Raw genomic sequence first — 10460 nt, 5'->3', positions numbered from 1 at the left:
CTGGCTGGTCCCATGCCTGTGCCCTGGCCCATCGAGGTGACCACACAGAGCGAGACGGGAAGAATGGAATGGAAGTCAGCGCCCCGTCAGCCCCATCTCACTCAGAAGAGCCACAGGAGAAGCAAGATGAGACACAGCCCCCGGCCCCCTCACCGTGGGAACCGAGCCCCTGCGTCAGCCACTCAAGCTCCTCCCCCCGCAGGCCCACTGTGCCGAGGCTGGAGTCCACAGCTGTCAGGAGGGCGGGTGGGGCAGCTTGGATTCTGCACTTGTTTTAATACAAAAGCAATTCCCTCCACTGGCCGGTACCACACATTGAGGGCCAGGACTCCTTTCAATTCTCAAACCCACTGGGCCCTGGTGAGACCATCCCGACTCTCCCACACGCACTCCCGCGCTCCCTCCCTCCAAGGTCAGGGTCAGAGGCCAAGCAGGAGTCTGCGGGGACACGCTCCTCTCCCCGGCTTCCAGGGCGCAGGAGGGGCTCCCAGTGAGTCCCCGCCTTCCCCCTGGCTCTGTGGAGCCGCAGGTGTGGCTGCACGTCCAGGTCACCACACCTGGCAGGTCTGAATCACCTCCTTCAAGGCCCGCAGCCCCTCCATGCTCCGGTCCTTCACGGCCATGGCCAGGAGGACGGCTCTGTTTCCGGCTTCTTGAGACACGAAGGTCACCAGGTTCTTTGCGAAGACGTGGATGAGAGGCTGGTGAAGGGAAGGGGAGGAAACCAGATCACATGTGGCTTTTATGCCTGAAGTGTCCCCCTGAGCCCCGACTGGCTTCCCACGCTCCCAGGAGATCAGCACTCCAGGCATTCGCTGTGACAGTGACTCCGAGCTCAGGGGCTCAGAGCACGCCAGGCACCCCCTCCCCCCAGAAGGCGTCACTGCCGCTGCCTCCTCGGTGCTTCCGGCTCCTGTCTGTCTGCTCTAACCCGGGAGGCTCTTGGAGGACAGGTCTGTGGCCAGGGGAGCTTCTTCCCGGGACGGAGCACGGCGGCCACTGCACCGTCTCACCCCAGGGTCACACTTGGGGGGGGGGTGCTGCTTGCCTGCTGGGTAAGATGCTGAGGGGCTGAGAAAAGCACCCACCCCACGCCGGGCACACACCTCGCACCACGAAGACCCAGAAAACGCTGTCGCCCAGGTGGGGCTGCTGCCCCCCGACACTCCCTGTCGCCTCCCCACGGAGTCCTCCCACCCGTTACCTCGTCCTGCCCGAGAAGAACTTTGGTAGTGAGCACCGGCTTGCTGATGTCACTGGTCACAGCGCTGGGCTCCAGGGCGACCAGGGTCCCCATCTTCCCGAACTGGGTCACCACCACCAGGATGTGGGTGCTGAAGGCCGTGCAGACCACCTGGGTGGGGACCCCACACACCACTTCCGTCTTCTGTTTGGACGTCACCAAGGGCTTGCCCTCCATGGCTGAGACCCTGCGATGGCGCCTTGGCTGACATGAGACAGGAAGGGGAGAGCCGAGACGGCGGCGCAGGTAAACGCCGGTAAACGCCGGTACTCGCCGCCTCCCACGGCCACATCACAATTACAACCAAAGCCCAGAACAACCTCATCAGAACCGCCTGGACGCCGGCGGAATGGGAGCCCCACAACCAGAGGAGAGGAGAGGAGATGCGCTGACAGTGGTGGGGGTGGAGGCGTGGAAGGGGCGGGTCCCACCCCCTCGGGAGCCGTGTTTCCAGTCGGAAGGGATGTCTTGGCTGCAGAGGCCGCCCGTAAGGAGCAAGGGGTCCCGGCCCCACACCGGCCCCCAGCCCGGGCTCCACGGCTGGAGAGAAGTCCCTGTAACTACGGGCTGTAGCACCCAGCGGGGATTGGGGCTCCGTGACATGGAGGCTGCTGCAGACCCAGGCGTTCCATTTGAGAGGCCGGTGCACTGTCTCACTCCTACTCCCAGCACCGGGCGGCTTTGGGGACCCAGACACAAACAGTGTGTGTGTGTGGGGGGGGGGGGGCGCATTGTCTGGCATGGGCAGGACTTCAGGGGTGGCTTCCTCCTGGGGTGCTCACAGGGGTCACTGTTCCTGCGCTGGGACCTCCCCTGCTGCAGGGTGACTGGCACCCGTATCTGTCTCCCCGGCCGGGCCCACCCGCTTGCCCCCCCTGGCGATTCCCTGAGGCCTCGCTGAGGCTGTTTGCTGCACTTTTCCATGGGAACGGCCTGGCTCAGGCTTCAGCCTTCCTTAAACCTCTCAGGCCAGCCGCAGCGGGCGACAGCGTGCCCCAAGCCTATCGCTAGAAGGCCCAGACCCGGCTCTAGCGCCAGCCTGCCTTGCTTCACAGCGGGGCCTCACCCGGGCACCCCCAAGCCTGTCCAAGGTCTGAAGCTCTCTCCCTAGCTCCTGCCAGGTGGCCTCGGCCAGTGGCTGACCTTGCGCCCAGGGCACAGCTTCCGACCACAGCAGGTGACAGCTCCACACACCGTGAACCCCACACTCGGGGGGAGACTCAGGGAGCAAAAAGCCCCACCAGAGCAAGGCCTGCTCCACGGGGTGCCTCCTGCACGGCAGCTCTCCCGCTGTGGCCACAGCCGGTCCTCGCAGCCAGCGGGCCTGGCCATCAATCCTCCCAGGACGCCCGCAGCAGCCAAGGCTCAGCTACAAGCCTGTGCACACAGCCCACAGGGGGCGCCAGAGAGCCCAGCTCAGGTGACCGGGAGGCTGAGCCACTGGGCCCTGCGGGGCACCTGCTGCACCGGCCACTCTGCCAGCTCCGGGCGACCCAGCAGCTCCACCCCGCACACGGGAGGGGCACGGGGCGGAAGAGGTCAGCCAAGGGTCCTACCTACGGGCACCGACTGCAGGGTGGAGGGGGCGGGGCGATGGGGCAGCAAGAAGGCACATCCGTAAAGCTCTCAGCAATATTTAGAAACAAAATAAAACACGTGCCTGTTAAAAAAAAAAAAGGCAGGAACGGAGGGAGCTTGGAGAAAGGGAGGAAAGGAGCAAGTCGACCCGCGTCAGCGCCGCCTCGGGCTCCCGGGCAGCAGGACCGGATGCAGGCTCGCCACGCGGGCCGCCCCGGGCCTCCCGGATCGGGACTGGCGCACACGTCCGCACCGACAGGCCGGCGAGAGGCTGTCCGCCCGCCCGCGCCCCGGCCTCTAGAGGCGGGCGAGGGGCCGCATTCGCTCCCGAGCCGCACCTCCACGGCTGCGGCCGCTCCGCACCCCGGGCGGCCCACCCAGCGGGCGGCCTTCGGCGCTGCCACCGCCGCCCCCGGAGGTTTAGTTCCTGCGTTTGGGGAGGCGACCCGCCAGGCCGGGCGCAGACCCCGCAGACCGACCACTGGGACTCACCTCGCGCACCGCGCCCGGAAGTGACGCAGGGCGACGCGGACCTGCCGCCTAGGCCCCGCCCCACGGACCTGCCGGAAGTGCAATCTGCAGGGCTTCCGGTCCCCTGGCCGAGCCTTCCGGCCCGCGAGTAGCTGGGGGTGAACAGCTGGGTTCCGGCTCCCGGGAAACGCCCGGCTGGGCGCCAGTGAACCCGGTGCCGGGCCTTCGGGGCCAGGGGGGCGTGTGTGCTGCTGTTTCTAAGGTGTGTTCGCCTGGACGCACGAGGACCGGGGACGGGCAGCTGTGGCAGCGGCCAGCCCTGCCTGCAGCCGGAGCCCCGGGGCGGGAGCTGCGCGGCTGGGGCTCGGGGGCCCCGTTGGTGTGCGGGATGCTGCACGGGCCTCAGTGCGCACCGCTCAGCCCCAGCCGCCCGGGCCACGGGGCCGGCGGGCAGGTTACTCAGAGGAAACACCAGGGTGGGGGGGTTCTCGCCTGACCAGCCAGAGGGGTTCAGGCCCAGGTGACCTGGACCCCTCCCCCGGGGAGGGTGGGCAGATATGGAGGCCGGGGCTCCTTGCCGAAACTGGAAAATGCAGAAACAACACCGACGCCCCAAAGTGCAGGCCTCGTGGAAGTCGAGCCGGGGAGCCTCGTGGGGTGTGGCCCCTCCAGCGGGCGGGGTCTGTGGGCGCCCCCCCCCCACCTGGGTGGCCTTGCACACCCCGGGCTGAGGACCGCTCGCGCCCCTGTGGCACCCAGCGCAGGCCAGGCGGTGTAAGTGCTTTGTTGGTGACTCACTCAGTCACAGCCCCGCCGAGAAGGAAGCTGACAGCGCTGACCAGGGCTGATCGGGCTTCCAGCCTTTCCCGCCCTCTTTTTTATAGTTTTTTTTATGCTCTTCAGCCTCCCGTGCACCAGGCGTTTGGCCGGAGCGCGGGCGCCCGGCTGAGCTGTCAGTCCAGGACGAGGTAGTGAAAGGGGATTTGATGGGTGCACCTGGCGCCTTGAGCAGGAGACCTAAGTCCAGCTAGGGGTCCTCCCCCGCCCTCCCCGTCCTCCCCATCTCGCAGGGTCGGTGTTTGGGTGGCTCTAGACCGTCTGGATCCCCTTGCCGCCCGCGCACCAGTCCTCTTGTGCCTCTGTTTCCCGTCACTCTCCGGCCGCTTCCTAGGCATGATTCGTGCTGCAGGAGGGAGGACATCTGGGGGGCAGGGGGGCAGCCGGGCCTTCCTGGTGGCATCTCTGCCAGCTCCCTGTGTCCCTGATGGGCCTGAAGCAGCGTTGCCTGAGCTGCAGGCACTGATTCTGCTGGTACTGACAGCTCTGTCTTCCCGTGGGGCTTTCGGAACTTTACCCTTAATTACTGGTCTCCGGTCACACATGCCCAGGTAAAGGGGGAGGAGGGACCCCCCCCCACCCACACACACACTGTTCAACCTCCCTTTCTCCTAATGTTACAGGCAGGGCGGGGAGTCATGTGCTGACACCACAGCAGCTTGGGCCTCGAGACTCTTCCTCGCGGGTTAACACAACACCCCTCGCACCCCACGCTCAGAGGCCTTTCCGTCAGGGCGCATCCCGCCTCCAGCCCACAGCACCTCTCCCCTGGGGAGCCCCGGCACCCCAGTATGTTTACTCCCGTTCTGCTGACTTATCGCCCGTACAACCCGAGTCTAGGCCAGTGAAGGCTGCTCCCTCCGAAGTGGCTCCTGGCGGCCGGCGTAGAAGGCACGCGTTCCAAACATCGTCGCAGTAGACCTGCAGGTGGCGGGCCAGGCCTGAGCGCGCGCCGTGTGGCCTTCGTGCGTGGCCTCGTGTCCGGCTTCTTTAGCTCGGCGTCATGCTTTTCTTTTGAAATAGGTTTTTATTGATTTCGAGAGAGGAAGGGTGAGGGGGAGAGAGAGAAACATCGATGAGAGAAACATTGACCTGCTGCCCCCTGCACGCCCCCTGCACGCCCCCTGCATGCCCCCTGCTGCGGGTCGAGCCCGCCACCAGGCACCTCCTGTGATGGGAGTCAAACCAGTGACCCGGAGCTCGGATGACGTTCAACCCCTGAGCCTCGCCGGCGGCCTCAGCATCATGTTTTGGGGCTCGTCGACGCGTCAGAGCGTCTCGCCTTTGGAGGGACTGGTTCCTGCCTGCTGAGCAGCCGGGAGGTTCGCTGACATCGCGGTGGCAAGGGGGCCTCCCCGCGGGCCGACGCCCATTTAATAGCGTCCCCCCCTCAGGGTCTCTGTCTGCACGCAGGGGCACCGGGACCGGGGGTGGCCGTTACCAGGCGGCCTGGGTCCCGGGTCCCCTCGGCTGGTCTGTAAGTGTCAGAGCAGCCCCGGGGTCCATACCTCCGCCCGTCCCTGGAGAAAGGCGGTGATGGTAGAAGCGGGGTCCCCTGTATCAGGAAATAAACGTGCGAGCGTGGGAAGCAGAGGCGGCAGGTGGGGCGGGGGCTGAGGCCACTCTCCCTGCTGTGTGCCTCCCCATCTCCGGGGGCAGCTCTGCTGGGGAGGAGGGACGTGCCCGTGGCTTGCCCAGCTTGGTCGCCGCCCTCCTGGGCCACTGCCCGTGTGACTGGCTGTGCCCCCAGCAGAGCCTCTGGTCACAGGGACACGGGGTGACTAGCGCAGAAGTGGGAGCGCAGCACAGGGTCTGACGGCCCCGTAGGCAGCTGCCTCGGCGCCCAGGTATCGGGGAAGGTAGCGAGTGAGCCATGAATCTTCCCCAAGGAAGATTGTCTATGTGTGTGTGTGTGTGGGGGGGGGGTGTAAGAATGTAACTGCCACTGAGGTTTTCTTGGAGAAAAAGAATTAAAGGCAGCCAACGGAAAAGCACACGTATTTTAATACAAAACAGACCCTGGGTCTCTGAAATGCAAATTTTCCCAAGGGAAATTAACGAAAACCGTTAAAACCGAGCCCAGTTCCCAGGGACCCGGGGAGCAGTTCATCCAAAGGGGAGCGGCTGCCCAGGAGGCGTCCTGTCCCCCGGGTGGTGTCCCGCCGGGTGTGGGCCTGCCCGGCCGGCGGGACCCCCGTGGGCGGACCGAGCGCCTGCACTGGGGACAGGTGCCGACAGGAGGATGTTAATTAACATCACACAGTAAACAACGAAAACCCTGCTCCCAGCTCCATCCGGTCCAAACCCGGGCGCTGGGCTGTCACTCTTCCTCTGCCCGCCCCGCCCACCCACGCGCACCCCAGAGCGAGGCCCTGCCCCGTTGGGAACGGCACTCACGCCTCCTGCCGTTGGCTCAGCTCTTTTTTATTTTTAATAAATTTTTATTGATTTCAGAGAGGAAGGGAGAGAGAGAATCATCAATGCTGAGAGAGAATCATCGGTCAGCTGCCACCCGCACGCCCCCCACTGGGGATCAAGCCCACAACCCGGGGCCTGTGCCCTGACCGGCACCCAACTGGGACCCTTCAGTCCGCAGGCTGACGCTCTATCCACTGAGCCACACCAGCCAGGGCTGCTCAGTTCTTTAATAAAGGAAACGTCAATCCACGTACAATTCCTGAAAGCCTTTCTTTCAACTTTTTAAATTCTTGCTTCCCCTGGAAGGAAGCCGCCCCACACAGGGCTGTGGAGCCCACAGCGAAGGAGCCAGCCCACCCGGGGCCCGTATGCACCCTCTTGTCTCCTACGAGGAGGGGACAGAAGCCCAGCTGCTGGCCAGGGGCCATGACAAACGCCTGCTGACCGGCGGGGGGGGGGGGCATTCACGTGGGCAAAGCCAGGGGGGTGGGATGGGGAGGGGAGGGAGCAACCAGGCCCTGCCCGGCTCTGGCTCTGGCTCTGGCTCTCACCAGCCAACCGCCTGGGACAGCTCCTCCCCCAGCCCGGCCTCCGAGGCCGCGTCTGTGAAATGGGAGACACCTGCTTGGTCACCCACTCAGTGAGCGCCCCCTGCTGGGTGCTGGTCTGGGCCCGCCTCCCCGAGAGGAGAGGACGACGAGCAAACAGCTTCGGGTCCCAGGAGAGAACGGGAGAACTGTACTTTGCTGTAGCCAGTGGCACCCTTTACGTCTGTGATCGGAAGGAAGGAGAGGGCCTTGCAGCAGGGACTTGCCCCGTGGAGGCCCACCCCGGCCCAGGTGGGCGCAAGGCGGGTCTCGGCCTGGGGACCGGGAGGAGGGCTGTGCCGGGAGCTGCAGGGTGGGCGGTCCTGGTCCCAGGGCCGGCGGGCGGGCGGGCGGGCGGCAGCTGTGCTGCCAGACAACCCCGCTGGGGGGCGGCGGAGGCCACGGAATGCTCCGGTGGAGCAGGCCCGGCTGAGCGGGTGTGGACGGAACCAGGCGTCCCGACTCCTCGATGCCCGCTGCCCCCGGGAGGGGCTGTCCTCTCCCTCGTCCTTGGCCCGGCCCCTCCCCGCGTCCCCGGAGGCACAGCTCCGTTTACTCCGACCCCTGTCACTAGCGCCCGCCCGCGGAAGGGCCTCCACCCCCGATGGCCCGGGCGTGGGGCAGGGCAGACCCGACCTTGCCCAGCAGGTCCCTCCTGGGTCACAGGTCTCAGGCAGGTGGGTGTGAGGTGGTGCCTCTGGGCGTGGGGGTCACAGGGAGGGCACGCGTCTGCCACCAGCACCTGCAGCCTCCTTGTCTGGCCGGCTGCCCGCACCCTGCACCCTGTGCGCCCACGGCTGCGCCCCTGTCGCCCCGTTCGCCCCACGTGTGTCTGGCGCCCTCGGCATCCCCAGGGCCGCGGCCCCCGAGGCGCCCGGGAGCGGAGTGCCGGAACCGGAGGGAAGAGCGGGCATCGGGCTTAAACTCGTTACACCCCTGGGCCCTGGGATCAGCGTCTGCGCCGGCCGCGTAATCTCGTTGGGCCGCGGGTAAGTTGTTTAGCTGTGCTGATCGCTGAAGGTTAATTCAATTGGACGCGGTTATTTATTTGCGCCCGGATTTGCTAAGTGCCTGTGGAGGGACAGGAGGGCTTCATCCGAGCGGCTTCGCCAGGGGCCGGCCCTGCCTGGGGGACCCTCCCTCCGCCCCTCTCCCCACACCTGCCCTCCTGCGGGTGCGCACGTGGCTGGGGTCCTTCTGTGGCCCCCAAGGGCCTGGGGCGCCTCATCCACGTGGTCACCCCTCCCCAGCCGCCCGCCCCTCTGTGCCCGCTTCTTCCTCAGGGTCAGCCCAGCCCGCTGCCCCTGGCCTCCCCGCACAGCTCCCCTCATCGCCAGGACAGCTCACTTGCAGGTTAAGTTGCACCTGGTGTTCTCGGAACTCACCTGCTTGCCCAGCTCTCGGGCTTCTGGGCTGTCTCCTCCTCCTGCCTCTCACTTCAGGAGGAGGGAGCGGAGGGAGGGGCTGGGGAAGGGGCCCCAGGACAGCCCCCTGACCTCACCTGCCCCCAGCCCACACGGGCACCGGCTGGGGGCACCCTCCCCTCCACCGACAGGGAGCTGGCTGAGAGCGTGGGACCCAGGCCCGCCCCAGGCCTACCGGTCGCCCCTCCAAAGGCCTTCCACGCCCCAACCTGCCCACCTCACGTCCTGTGCCGGGCACTCAGCAGGTCCCAGGGGTGGAGCTACGCTCTGGACAGTGTCTCATTTAGAAGATCTGAGTTGGCCCCTATGAGCCCTCTTTACAGATGAGAAAACCGAGGCTCCGGAAGCAGGGCTCTCAGGCCTCTGAGCGGATGCTGTGCGCTGACCCGTGGGCCCAGCGCTCATCCCACACGGAGGACATTGTGGCCACACGGAGCATCAGCCGCCCCCATGCTCCCCTACGCTCCCCCCCACCCTCGGGTCACAGCCTGAGGTCCTGAGGCATCAAGAATGATCCCCTGACGTCCCGCCCCAGGGCTGAGCCCTGAGCCCTGAGGCCTTGGAGCTGGGAGGAGGGAGGGCCTCGCCTAGATCAGAGCTGGGAGGTCTGCCTGGGCCTCGGAGCAGCTCCATGGAGCTCAGAGCCAGGGACAAAGTGGGGCGACCAGGGTCTGAGTGAGAACGGAGTTTCTCCACCCGCTTTGGGCCTGGGCAGCACCTCAGGGCCTGGCAGTGGCGGCCCGAGTCTCGCTGAGTGCGGGGCCGGGGGAACCCGATGGACCGGGCAGCGAAGGGCACCTGGACCCGGGGATGGGACAGCAGGGAGGTGGGGAGGGGAGGAGCCAGGGACCTCGCCTCTTCAGGGGCGGGGCCCATGCAGCATCCGTGGGGTGGGACCCGGGAGTACGTGGGAGGCTGAGCCTGGTCCCCGCGCAGGTGGGAGGCTGAGCCCGCAGCCCTGCCCCTCCTAACAGGACACAGGGCGAGGGGGCGGGCAGGGTCCTGCTGCGCGTGCCCCTGTGGATGCTCAGTGCACCCAGCTGTCCCTCAGGCCCCACCGAGAGTCCCGGGAGGCCGGCCAACCGCAGAAGCGCTATCGCTACCGGGACAGGAGGCCACAGCCTGGAGGGCGCTGTGACCGGCCAGCGGCCTTGAGAGGACAGGAGCGGCCGCCCTCGTGAGCAGCAGCCGGACGCCCGCCCCCTCCCCCCTGCAGAGCCCGACTCGCTCCTGAACTTGGCAGGCGCGGCGGCTCCCAGTCGGGAGGAGCGGCCGTTCTGCCTGGATCACGAGGCGGATTTGCACTCCACTGGCGGAGAGAAGGTGCAAATGTGATTCCTCGCAGCTGCCGGGAGGACGCGAGCGGGGAGGATGAGAGGCGAGGGTTCGTTTTCAGGCAGAAGCGCACGCTCGCTCCCCGGAGCCCGACGGCCGCGGCACTCAGAGCCCGAGAGCCCGAGAGCACGAGGCCCTGCTCCCCTGGATGAGGCCCCTGAGCAGAGCTGCCCTATCTGCTTGAATACCACCAGCGGCGGGGGGCTCCCTGCCTGGCCTCAGCTGCTGTGGCCCCGCCCTGGCTGTGCGTGGAGGTGACAAAGGCAGGCCTGTCCTGGTTACAGGGAAGGTGCTGGGGGAGCGGGGAGCTGCGAGCGTCTATTGGGGGGGTGGGGGAGCGGAGCAGGGGGGGCGTGGGGGGAGCGGGGAGGTGTGGGGAGAGTGGGGGGGGGCGTGAACGCCGCTCACCCAGGTGTGGCTCCGGGGCTAACACTGTGGGTCTCCTCTCAGGCCACAGTGGGCGTCGTGCCCTCGTTGGAGGAATGAGTGCCCAGCAGGCCCCTGGCATCGGAGCACCGGGTGTTTGTTTCCGGCCGGACTTGTAAGCGTTCTTCCCTCAGACCCTCA

At 66.7% G+C, this 10460-nt stretch overlaps 1 protein-coding gene across 3 annotated transcripts in view; it reads right to left on the bottom strand.

Annotated features, from left to right (window-relative positions):
* Positions 1-256: 256 nt before the first annotated feature.
* Positions 257-10460, bottom strand: part of PSMG3 (proteasome assembly chaperone 3) — a 139146-nt gene continuing 128942 nt past the window's right edge. The window contains exons 1-3 of one of the 3 annotated variants that reach the window (XM_059699436.1): positions 3314-3386; positions 1205-1447; positions 257-701 (exon numbers count right to left, since the gene is read on the bottom strand). In XM_059699436.1, coding sequence (XP_059555419.1) covers positions 549-701; positions 1205-1420 — 369 coding nt within the window. In that variant the 5' untranslated portion in view covers positions 1421-1447; positions 3314-3386 and the 3' untranslated portion in view covers positions 257-548. Of the gene's footprint in view, positions 702-1204; positions 1448-2799; positions 2825-3313; positions 3387-10460 lie in introns of those variants that run through there. The other 2 variants (XM_059699435.1, XM_059699437.1) reach the window with 2 other exon arrangements.

The sequence above is a fragment of the Myotis daubentonii genome, chromosome 5, assembly GCF_963259705.1.
Source record: "Myotis daubentonii chromosome 5, mMyoDau2.1, whole genome shotgun sequence".
Lineage (NCBI taxonomy): Eukaryota > Metazoa > Chordata > Mammalia > Chiroptera > Vespertilionidae > Myotis > Myotis daubentonii.
This window is presented reverse-complemented; position numbering and strand designations above follow the sequence as displayed.